This window comes from Hyla sarda, chromosome 10 (assembly GCF_029499605.1).
Source record: "Hyla sarda isolate aHylSar1 chromosome 10, aHylSar1.hap1, whole genome shotgun sequence".
NCBI lineage: Eukaryota > Metazoa > Chordata > Amphibia > Anura > Hylidae > Hyla > Hyla sarda.
The window spans coordinates 33,343,994-33,353,952 of record NC_079198.1 but is presented as its reverse complement, the minus strand read 5'-3'; the positions used below and the strand labels follow the sequence as shown (position 1 = coordinate 33,353,952).

Below are 9,959 nucleotides of genomic sequence, written 5' to 3'. Positions count from 1 at the left end.
TCACATCACCAGGTCCAGATGGCCTGAACCTCCATGTTCTTAAGGAGTTACAGTAAGTAATGTAATAGACAGACCCCTATATCTAATATTCAAGGACTCTACAGTGTCAGGGTCTTTGCCCCAGGACTGGCGCAAAGAATATGTGGTGCCAATATTGAAAAAGGGGTCAAAAAGGAGTATCTCAATGAAAATAAATGTATGACTCCACTGTAACACTATCAAAGTTTACGAGGGATCGGTCCTGTCAATCTAACCTGATCAGCGTTTATGAGGAGGTGAGCTCCAGACTGGACCGAGGTGAATCTCTCGATTTTTCCAAAGCATTTATCACTGCTCTGAACATGTGTTAGCTCTTCATAATGTCTTTATTATGTTAGTACAGATATCAATTATCTCAGAACTTCAGTATAATAATAAGTGTATATTAAAAGTGTACTAGGGGACGGACGTGTGGCAGATAAGGGGGAAAGACATGTTGTCTGAGGTCAGGGTGTGTTTGGAGGGGTGATTTTCCAGCATGTCCACATTCTTTCTCCTAGCTGCTCTCCGATTGGTGGGTCTGCAGAAGGTGAAACTCACTTGTAAGACAGGTATCTGTGTTTTTAGCATTTTACATACAAACTAGGATCAAGTGCAGCTACTTACTGGAGACAATGCACCTACTCACTGGAGACACCATGCAACTGTTACGATTCTCTACTTTGCTCCTTCTCATTTCTTCCTCATATGGGGGTAAGTCTAAACCATTTTTACATGCAGCATTAATGCCAATTTAACTGTTTCATTTGTTTAATTATTTGTAAAGATTTTGAAAAGTAATATTTTCATTTTAAATGTTTTCTATTTTCATCTAAATCAAAGCTATGTATAACTTTGACAGAAGACTTAAATGTTGTGTTCACAGAGCCTAAGATTAGGTTCACACTACGAAATTTCCCAGTGGAATTCCACTTTAAAATTTCACTCAGAAATTCCGGTGCAGCAGAATCCCATTGCTGGCAATTGGATTTCGCTGCACAATGCATACTACGGAATTTCAGCAGCAAATGTTCCACCGATGAAATTCCGCCTTCACAAGAATGGTCTTGCTCATTCTTTTGGCAGAATGCCCCTGGAGTACATTGCTATCTACGGGATGGCAATGTATGCGCGGTCCGAATCTCCGGCCAAATTTTTCTGCCTGAAAATTCTGCAGTGTACACTTAGCTTAAGTGTTACAAACTAGAGATTAAAAAAAAAAAAAAAAGGGTAGTTGTTGTTTTTGTACCTTGCAGGACATATATAAGAAAGGTTCTGATGGATATAGTTAATACTCAGTACATTTGTAGTCAGAGGCGTAACCTGTAGCTTTTGGCCCACAATACAAAATTGCAGCAGGGCCCCATGTCAACCATGTGCCAAGTATAATACTGGTCTCTTATGGGACAGTATACGTGAATGTAGAAAAAAGGGACATTTCATAGTATACTGCAAAGTTGACAATCGTCCTAAAGTTTCTGAATAGTCTGTAAAAACGGATTTTATATAGTATACCTTATTATCTTTATGATTCCTTATAGTTTTCTAGTTTGTCTGTAAAAAACATTGGCTTCCGTGATTTTTGAATAAATTGTCTAGAAAAAAAGGAGAAATCCCAGGTTTACTGCATGGAATTAGCTAAGGACATCACTGTGACAATAATGTATCCGGTTACACTACGTAATTCCCTGGCCGGCAGGCACCAGCAGAACAAGGAGAGCCTGAATATGCAGTCTCCATAGTTTCCAAGCGGATTCCCCCCCCCCCCCCAAAAAAAATGAACTTGTTTATTATTTCGGTGGAATCTGTAATTTTTATGGTGGAATGTCTGCTGTGGAAATTCCGTAGTGTGAAATCGTGCGGCAGAAACCCATCTGCTGCACCAGATTTTTCCACAACAGAATTCTACTTGGAAAATACGTAGTGTGAAGCATTCATTTGTTGTTTCTTTCCTTTTTCTAGTAACAGATAACACAACAGCCCTCAGCACTGGCCTTGTGGGGAATCCCCTTAGTACCACTGTGGTAATAGCTATACCTTCTTCATGTTCATACTCAGGGGTGAATGCTACACTTTACATAATTGGTGGTCCTGCCAATCAAAGTAAGTACTTTTTAGCTTCTTTATTCTGCTGCCTATACATTTTTTGATGTAGTATTTTTGTTTGGATGTTTCATTACTTAGAGATAATGCAAGGCCATCTCTGCTTGTGTTTTATTATCCTCCTACTAGCAGAGTACCCGACATAGACCGGTCTTCCTACCTAAATTTTGTGTGAGATTAAAAACAACAATCATGTCAATCATATGATGTTCTCATATTCTAACCTAATATCCTGACCCATACCCCATCCTCATATCTGGACATCATTTCCTGACCTCTTATCCTGTCCTTATATTCCACCTTCATATCCTGTCCTTATATTCCACCTTCATATCCTGTCCTTATAGCCTGTCCTTAGGTGGGGCTGAGCTGCGATACAGAGATTGAAGGCGGAGAATAGGAGGGTCATGGCTTTAGTGTGTGTTTGGGGGGGGCGTTGCAAGCAGGACCAATTCATTCACTCGGAGATGCAGAACTTGTAGAGTAAGGTGGCGCTGAGCTGTGATGAACAGATAGTGGTTGAAGGACCTATGATGTGAGTGTTTTGGCCAAAAATCATCTTTTCTACCTTTAGTCAAAACTAAACAGAAGCAAAAATAGAAGGGGTGTGGCTTGCAGGACTGGGGTTAAATTAACCTCTTAAGGACCGGGGTTTTTTCCGTTTTTGCATTTTCGTTTTTTGCTCCTTGCCTTTAAAAAATCATAACTCTTTCAAATTTGCACCTAAAAATCCATATGATGGCTTATTTTTTGTGCCACCAATTCTACTTTGTAATGACGTCAGTCATTTTGCCCAAAAATCTACGCTGAAGCGGGAAAAAAATCATTGTGCGACAAAATTGAAAAAAAAAACGCTGTTTTGTAACTTTCGGGGGCTTCCGTTTCTACGTAGTACATTTTTCGGTAAAAATGACACCTAATATGCATTCTGTAGGTCCATACGATTAAAATGATACCCTACTTATATAGGTTTGATTTTGTCGGACTTCTGGAAAAAATCATAACTACATGCAGGAAAATTAATACGTTTAAAATTGTCATCTTCTGACCCCTATAACTTTTTTATTTTTCCGTGTATGGGGCGGTATGAAGGCTCATTTTTTGCGCCGTGATCTGAAGTTTTTAACGGTACCATTTTTGCATTGATAGGACTTATTGATCGATAAAAAGTGACCAAAATGCACTATTTTGGACTTTGGAATTTTTTTGCGCGCACGCCATTGACCGAGCGGTTTAATTGATGATATATTTTTATAATTCGGACATTTCCGCACGCGGTGATACCATATATGTTTATTTTTATTTACACTGTGTTTTTTTTATTGGAAAAGGGGGGTGATTCAAACTTTTAATAGGGGAGGAGTTAAATGATCTTTATTCGCTTTTTTTTTTCACTTTTTTTTTGCAGTGTTATAGGTCCCATAGGGACCTATAACACTGCACACACTGATCTTCTATGTTGATCACTGGTTTCTCATAAGAAACCAGTGATCAACGATTCTGCCGCATGACTGCTCATGCCTGGATCTCAGGCACTGAGCAGTCATTCAGTGATCGGACAGCGAGGAGGCAGGTAGGGGCCCTACCGCTGTCCTGTCAGCTGTTCGGGATGCCGCGATTAGCCGCGGCTATCCCGAACAGCCCGACTGAGCTAGCCGGGAACTTTCACTTTCACTTTTAGCCGCGCGGCTCAGCTCTGAGCGCGCGTCTAAAGGGTTAATAGCGCGCGGCGCCGCGTTCGGCGTTGCGCGCTATTAGAGGCGGGTCCTGGCTTCACTATGACGCCGGGCCCCTCCATGATATGACGCGGGGTTACTGTGTAACCCCGCGTTATATCAGAAGAGCAGGACCAAGGAAGTACCGGTACGTCCTTGGTCCTTAAGGGTTTAAAGGGGTACTCCACTGGAAAACATTAATTTTTTTTTTTTTTTTTTAATCAACTGGTGCCAGAAAGTTAAACAGATTTTTTAATTACTTCTATTTAAAAATCTTAATCCTTCCAGTACTTATCAGCTGCTGTATGCTCAACAGGAAGTTCTTTTCGTTTTGAATTTTTTTTCTGTCTGACCACAGTGCTCTCTGCTGACACCACTGTCCATTTTAGGAACTGTCCAGAGTAGGAGCAAATCCCCATAGCCAACCTCTCCTGCTCTGGACATTTCCTGACATGGACAGAGGTGTCAGCAGAGAGCACTGTGGTCAGACAGAAAAGAACTTCAAAAAGAAAAGAACTTCCTGTGGATCATACAGCAGCTGATAAGTACTGGAAGGATTGAGATTTTTAAATAGAAGTCATTTACAAATCTTAAATGGACATTGAATCCTTGTATTCTTCCCTCCCTCATTCACTTTCTCTTCAAGCAGTGTCGGATATTATTTACAATTTTTCTACTTATAGTGAGGATCTGTGCCAGTTTGTTCTTGAGGCGTTGAATTATATATTAACTCATAATTTTTTCAAGTTTCAGGATCAGTATTATGTTCAGAGGACAGGTGCCTCAATGGGGGCTAAATCCTCCCCTTCAGTGGCAAATATTTTTGTCCACTGGTGGGAGATGCAATATATATTTTCTGACATCAACCCCTTCTTTTCTAACATTGTTTGGTACGGAAGATACGTTGACGATGTCATCATAATTTGGTCATCCTCAGAACACAATGCTTCCTGCTTTGTTGACTATGTTAACAATAGCCCTCATAATTAATTTTTTACATCAACTTGGCACAGATCCCGTCACTCCATTTTTGATATTTTACTTGACAGCAGACAGGGACGTGTTCACACTTCCACATACAGAAAATCGACTGCATGCAACACCATTCTGCGCGCAGAGTCATGCCACCCAAAACACACGTTTTTAGCCGTTCCCGTGGGTGAGCTGACTCGTGCTCGCAGAAATTGTTCCACAGACGAATCTTTTCAAATTGAATCGGATAATATTTTTCATCGTTTGGGTCAGAGAGTTTACCAGCCCTGGTGTCTGAACAGAGCCAAACGTAAAGTTTTAGGAAGATCTAGAGATAGTCTTCTCACACCAAAATCTTATCTAACATTTTCGAACACGTTATCGAAGCCTACCTTTACTACCACTTACAGTCTAGAATTTAATAGTATCAAATCTATTATGAATACATTTCTACCTATTTTATGTCAGGATACCATCCTTAACAAATATTAAAAAAATGGCATTAATTTTTCGAGCAGACGGGCCCCTAATTTAGGTAATCTTTTATCTCCGAGTGCTTTGCCACTTGTCTCTGCTGTTGGTTCTCGTTCGTGGATTAAAACAAATGGGTTTTTCAAATGCGGTTTACCTAGATGCGTTGTGTGTGTACATGCTGCTAAGATCTCTACAATTTCAATTCCTGATTCGAATTCTGTACCGATTAAACAATTTATTAATTGTGAATCTACTCACGTCATTTACAAAATAGATTGTAATAGCTGCAATGTATCTTATATCGGCAGTACCAAAAGAACTTTGAAAAAACGCATCCAAGAACATCTTAGAGCCATTGGCAGGGGTTCTTACACTAACGCATCGAATGTCTCCAAACATTTCAAAAATGTCCATGATGGCAATGTAGCTTATTTTTCGTTCTCGGGTATCGAATTAATCCGCTCACATGACAGAGGTGGAGACCGCATCAAATCATTACATAATAGGGAAATCTTTTGGATTTACTCCTTACGTACATTTCAACCACATGGGTTGAATTTAAAATCAGACGTCATCCTTCATTATTAGCTTTAGGTTGCTATTAGATATTGCACACACATTATCGCTTCATTATTTATTGGTGTTTTTTTTTGCAACTTTCTTTCCTCCTAATATATATTTTGTGTCTCCCTAATAATATACAGGTTTCATATATATAGTTTGCACTCAGTTTATAACTATGTTATAGGTGCTCAATATTTTATGATTTTATACCTGTTATGTTTAGCAGAGGGGCGCCTCAACTGTTGGAGCGGACAGGGTTAATCCCTGTCTTAGGATAGATGTTTTACTCACCTGTTCCATTAGAAGGCTTTCAACATGCGATGGCCTCTGAGAGGCCATCGCATGTTGAAATTATCGTATGTCAGGGCCATCATAGGTCGGGGGGGGGGGGTCACTGTATTTCTTTTTCCTGGGTGAGCACCATTATAGGTATGCAGGTGTTCGGTAGTTTCTCACCAATCCTCCCTCTGTAGATGTGTTGCTGAATGTATGTATATTCCATTCACATCCATAGTCAGTTATGAGACAGGTTGTGGGTGTTGTGATGCCTACATCTTTATATTAAGCTGCACAACACCAACTTTTTTTTTTTTTTTATTGTGAATGCATATACTGTTTTTTATTTAACAACAATTACCTTTGTACCTACAGCATTATCATTTACAGTGCCTCAATGTCGTCTGAAGCGTGACCTTATTGTAGTTAGTGACTCTCAAAATGGTAACACAGAGACCGTAAATGTCGGATACCAGGTCACAGGTTTGAGTCCAAACACCGCATACACGTGAGTACCTCTGACACTCAGATGTATTGCGCAGGATATGATGTTTAAAAATAAAATTTTACAAATGTATAAATTTACATTTATAGTGGTTTTATTTTACAGTGCATGGTATCAATTTGGCAGTACAGTCTTCAATCGAGCAAGTTTCACAACTAAAACTAGTAAGTGCAAAAAAAAGATGAACGTTAAAAAACATAAGAATGAAAACAGCAACTACATAAGTTAAAGGGTACCTCTCATCAAATAAACTTTTGATATATTTTAGATTAATGAATGTTGAATAACTTTCCAATAGCATGTTAATGAAAAATATGCTTCTTTCTATTGTATTTTTCCCGATCAGTCCCGTCAGCAAGCATTTCTGACTCATGCTGGAGTCCTAAACACTCAGAGCTGCCAGCCTGCTTTGTTCACAGCCAAACAGGCTGTGAACAAAGCAGGCTGGCAGCTCTGAGTGTTCTCCTTTGTGAACAAAGCAGACTGGCAGCTCGTAGTGTTTAGGACTCCAGCATGAGTCTGAAATGCTTGCTGCCAGGAATGGTAGGGAGACCCCTAGTGGTCATTTCTTCAAAGTGGAAAATTAAATAGAAAGAAGCATATTTTTTAATAACATGCAATTGTAAAGTTATTCTGCATACATTAATCTATAATATATCAAAAGTTTTTTTGATGAGAGGTACCCTTTAAGAACTTTTGAAGTAACCTCTGGCCCATCCATCCCAAAAAAGATTGAAAGCCTTCTAAAAAGAGAATGTATTTACATCCCTCATTTTTAACATAAATGCAAAGGGAAAAAACTACACATAAGGATATCTGGACACATGTGGAAAGGCAATTCCATGTTCCATAGCATGTCCTATTACAAAGGTATTCTCCGCTACAAGTATTGGTGTGGCTTGTTCTGTGGCTTGAGCTGTTCACACCATGTTTAGGCAGAATGTTACTGGTATATACTGGGATACTGGGAAAAAGAATGTATACTGTGGCATATTTATAGCAAGCCCATTCACTTTAATAGACTGTATGTTGTCTACTATTGACCAGCCTATTTCTGCAACATATACTTATATTTTGTTTGAAGCACAGTAAACCACTCTTTTGAGTCCCACAAAATAATAGTGTATATTCGGAAATGCACCAAACATAAGTACTAGTAGACAACTTTTGGTCAATTACAGTGAATACACCAGGGTATAAACTAGCATACCTTTTTTTTCTAGAATCCCGACGTGTATCTCACCTAAACGTGTGAATATACCCTAAGAAGGCCAGTAAAGGACAAGGTCCTCTCTGAAATGTTGGATGATTAGGATGATTAAATAAATTTAAAAAATCCAGTACTGGTGTATATTAATTAAACTGGTTACATAAAAGTACACGTATTAGCACATCCAACACATTTCAAGTTTGTGCTGAAATCTTAAGACTCAAATAATGACTTAAAGCTGAATTTTATATTTTTACCCGGGGCATTTCACTTTAAACATATGTTAAAGGGGTATTCCAATTCAGTAATTCTGAAATAGTCTGTTTGGCTTTCGAGCCTACTGGGAGTTTCCCTCAGCTGCAGGAACCTAGCTTCGGTCCCTTCACTCCCCTCTGTGCCCTAGAGATTAAGGGTCACACTCTTCATTTATTCCCTTAAAACCTGCTGACTGGTCAGCTTTAAAGGGTTCTACAGGATTAAAATAACATGGCTGCTGTGTTCCAGTAACATTGCCAAACCTGTTCACAGAGTGTATCAGGCATAGCAACTCGGCTTCATTGAACTGAATGGGGTCTAAACTGCAATACGAAACACAACCTGTAGACAGGTGTGGAGCTGTTTCCTAGATAAAAGCAGCCATCTACAACCCCTTTAAATTTTAGTAGCTCATACTCACCCAAGCCAGTGTACCTACCAACTAGCAGTGTCATTCTGCAGTAAAAAAATAACATATGGTCCCAGGTGGTAGTCAGTCATGGTTTTTGGTGAGTACTATTAACATTCAGAATCTGGTACCTGTTGGTCAGTGAAAAGCCATTGAGATGACAAAATGTGCGCACACATCACATGACATGAACTGTCTTTCTTCCTTACAGTACTATCAGCTCCACCAACTGTATTTGCGCGTAGTGGTGGAATGGTGGTGATAACGGTGATACTTTCTGTTGCGATGTTCCTGCTCGTTGTTGGACTGATCGCTGTACTGGTGTTGGGTGGCCGAGGCAAGAAATAAGCTCTGAAAATTTTATAAACTGACTTCATCAAGAAAACAAAGGAGGAACCAACCTGCTACTTCTAGAACTGCCTTACAATATCCTACCCTCTGTAGAACAATGTATTATTTTTTAGATAAAATGACCTATTTTCAGATTGCTGAGTGTAAATAATATTTGATATACTTTTCCCCAAGATGCTAATACAATATAACTCTCTGGGAAGTAGGACTGTTGCTTAGACCTTAACCAGAATTATTCAGTTTTGTGTATTATAACATGAAATATTACAATGTTCTTATTTTAATAAATATGCTAAAAACAAACCTGTATGTTGCATGTAAATAATCATACATTAGTAATGGGAATGGGCAAGAGACATATGAAAGGCTGATTTGTCACAAATACGGTTTGGTCTGTGTTGTGACAAACAATTGAGATTTTCCAGTCAAGAAGATTTTACAGGCTACTTTTTTGCCCACTGTACAGAAAGTTTAAAATAGATGCCCATTGATAGATGTGAAAAGGGCAAACAATATTTCTGTGTCTATGGCTATGTTGCAAAAGCATTTTACAAATTCATCTGCAAAGGCAAAAGTGGTCTACCTACCATAGAGGAAGGGCACAAGACTGCATTGGTGCCCATGACAGGAAGAGACTGACACTATCCATAGGACAGACCATCCGTATCAGATTGATTGGGGTATGACTTTTGCCACCAACGTTACCGGTACAGGTTTGTACTTTAGTTAGTGGCTGTGCCAGGTATTACAGCTGATCCTTCTTTACATTTATGTGATTGATACTCTAAACTGTAATACCAGACCCAGACCCTATTGAGTTGTGCCCAGTAAGGAATGAGGGGCATATGGTTCTTACTGTTGTGCCACTTGATCTTCCATGATCTACTACATATATCGCTTACTGCTGCCTTTTAAAATATGCAAAAACAAGTGCCTCCACTACATGTTTCACTCTACAAGGATCTGCCACTAGGGGAAGGTTTGCATCTGCCACTAAGGGAGCTCACTGCTTGCTAGTTTGTCCAGCTTTACGACTATACTGTATAAAACCATATGAAGTTACCCTACTAGTGGTGACTGCATGCAATCATTATCATTTAATGCCTA

The 9,959-nt window shown here is 39.3% G+C and overlaps 1 protein-coding gene across 1 annotated transcript; it reads left to right on the top strand.

Annotated features, from left to right (window-relative positions):
* The first annotated feature begins 517 nt into the window (after positions 1 to 517).
* Positions 518 to 9,015, top strand: UPK2 (uroplakin 2). Its single transcript, XM_056541697.1, has 5 exons — positions 518 to 590; positions 1,981 to 2,121; positions 6,498 to 6,630; positions 6,733 to 6,791; positions 8,713 to 9,015. The coding sequence occupies exons 1-5, from the start codon at positions 518 to 520 to the stop codon at positions 8,847 to 8,849; spliced, it is 543 nt and encodes a 180-aa protein (XP_056397672.1). The 3' UTR covers positions 8,850 to 9,015.
* The last annotated feature ends 944 nt before the right edge of the window (positions 9,016 to 9,959 follow it).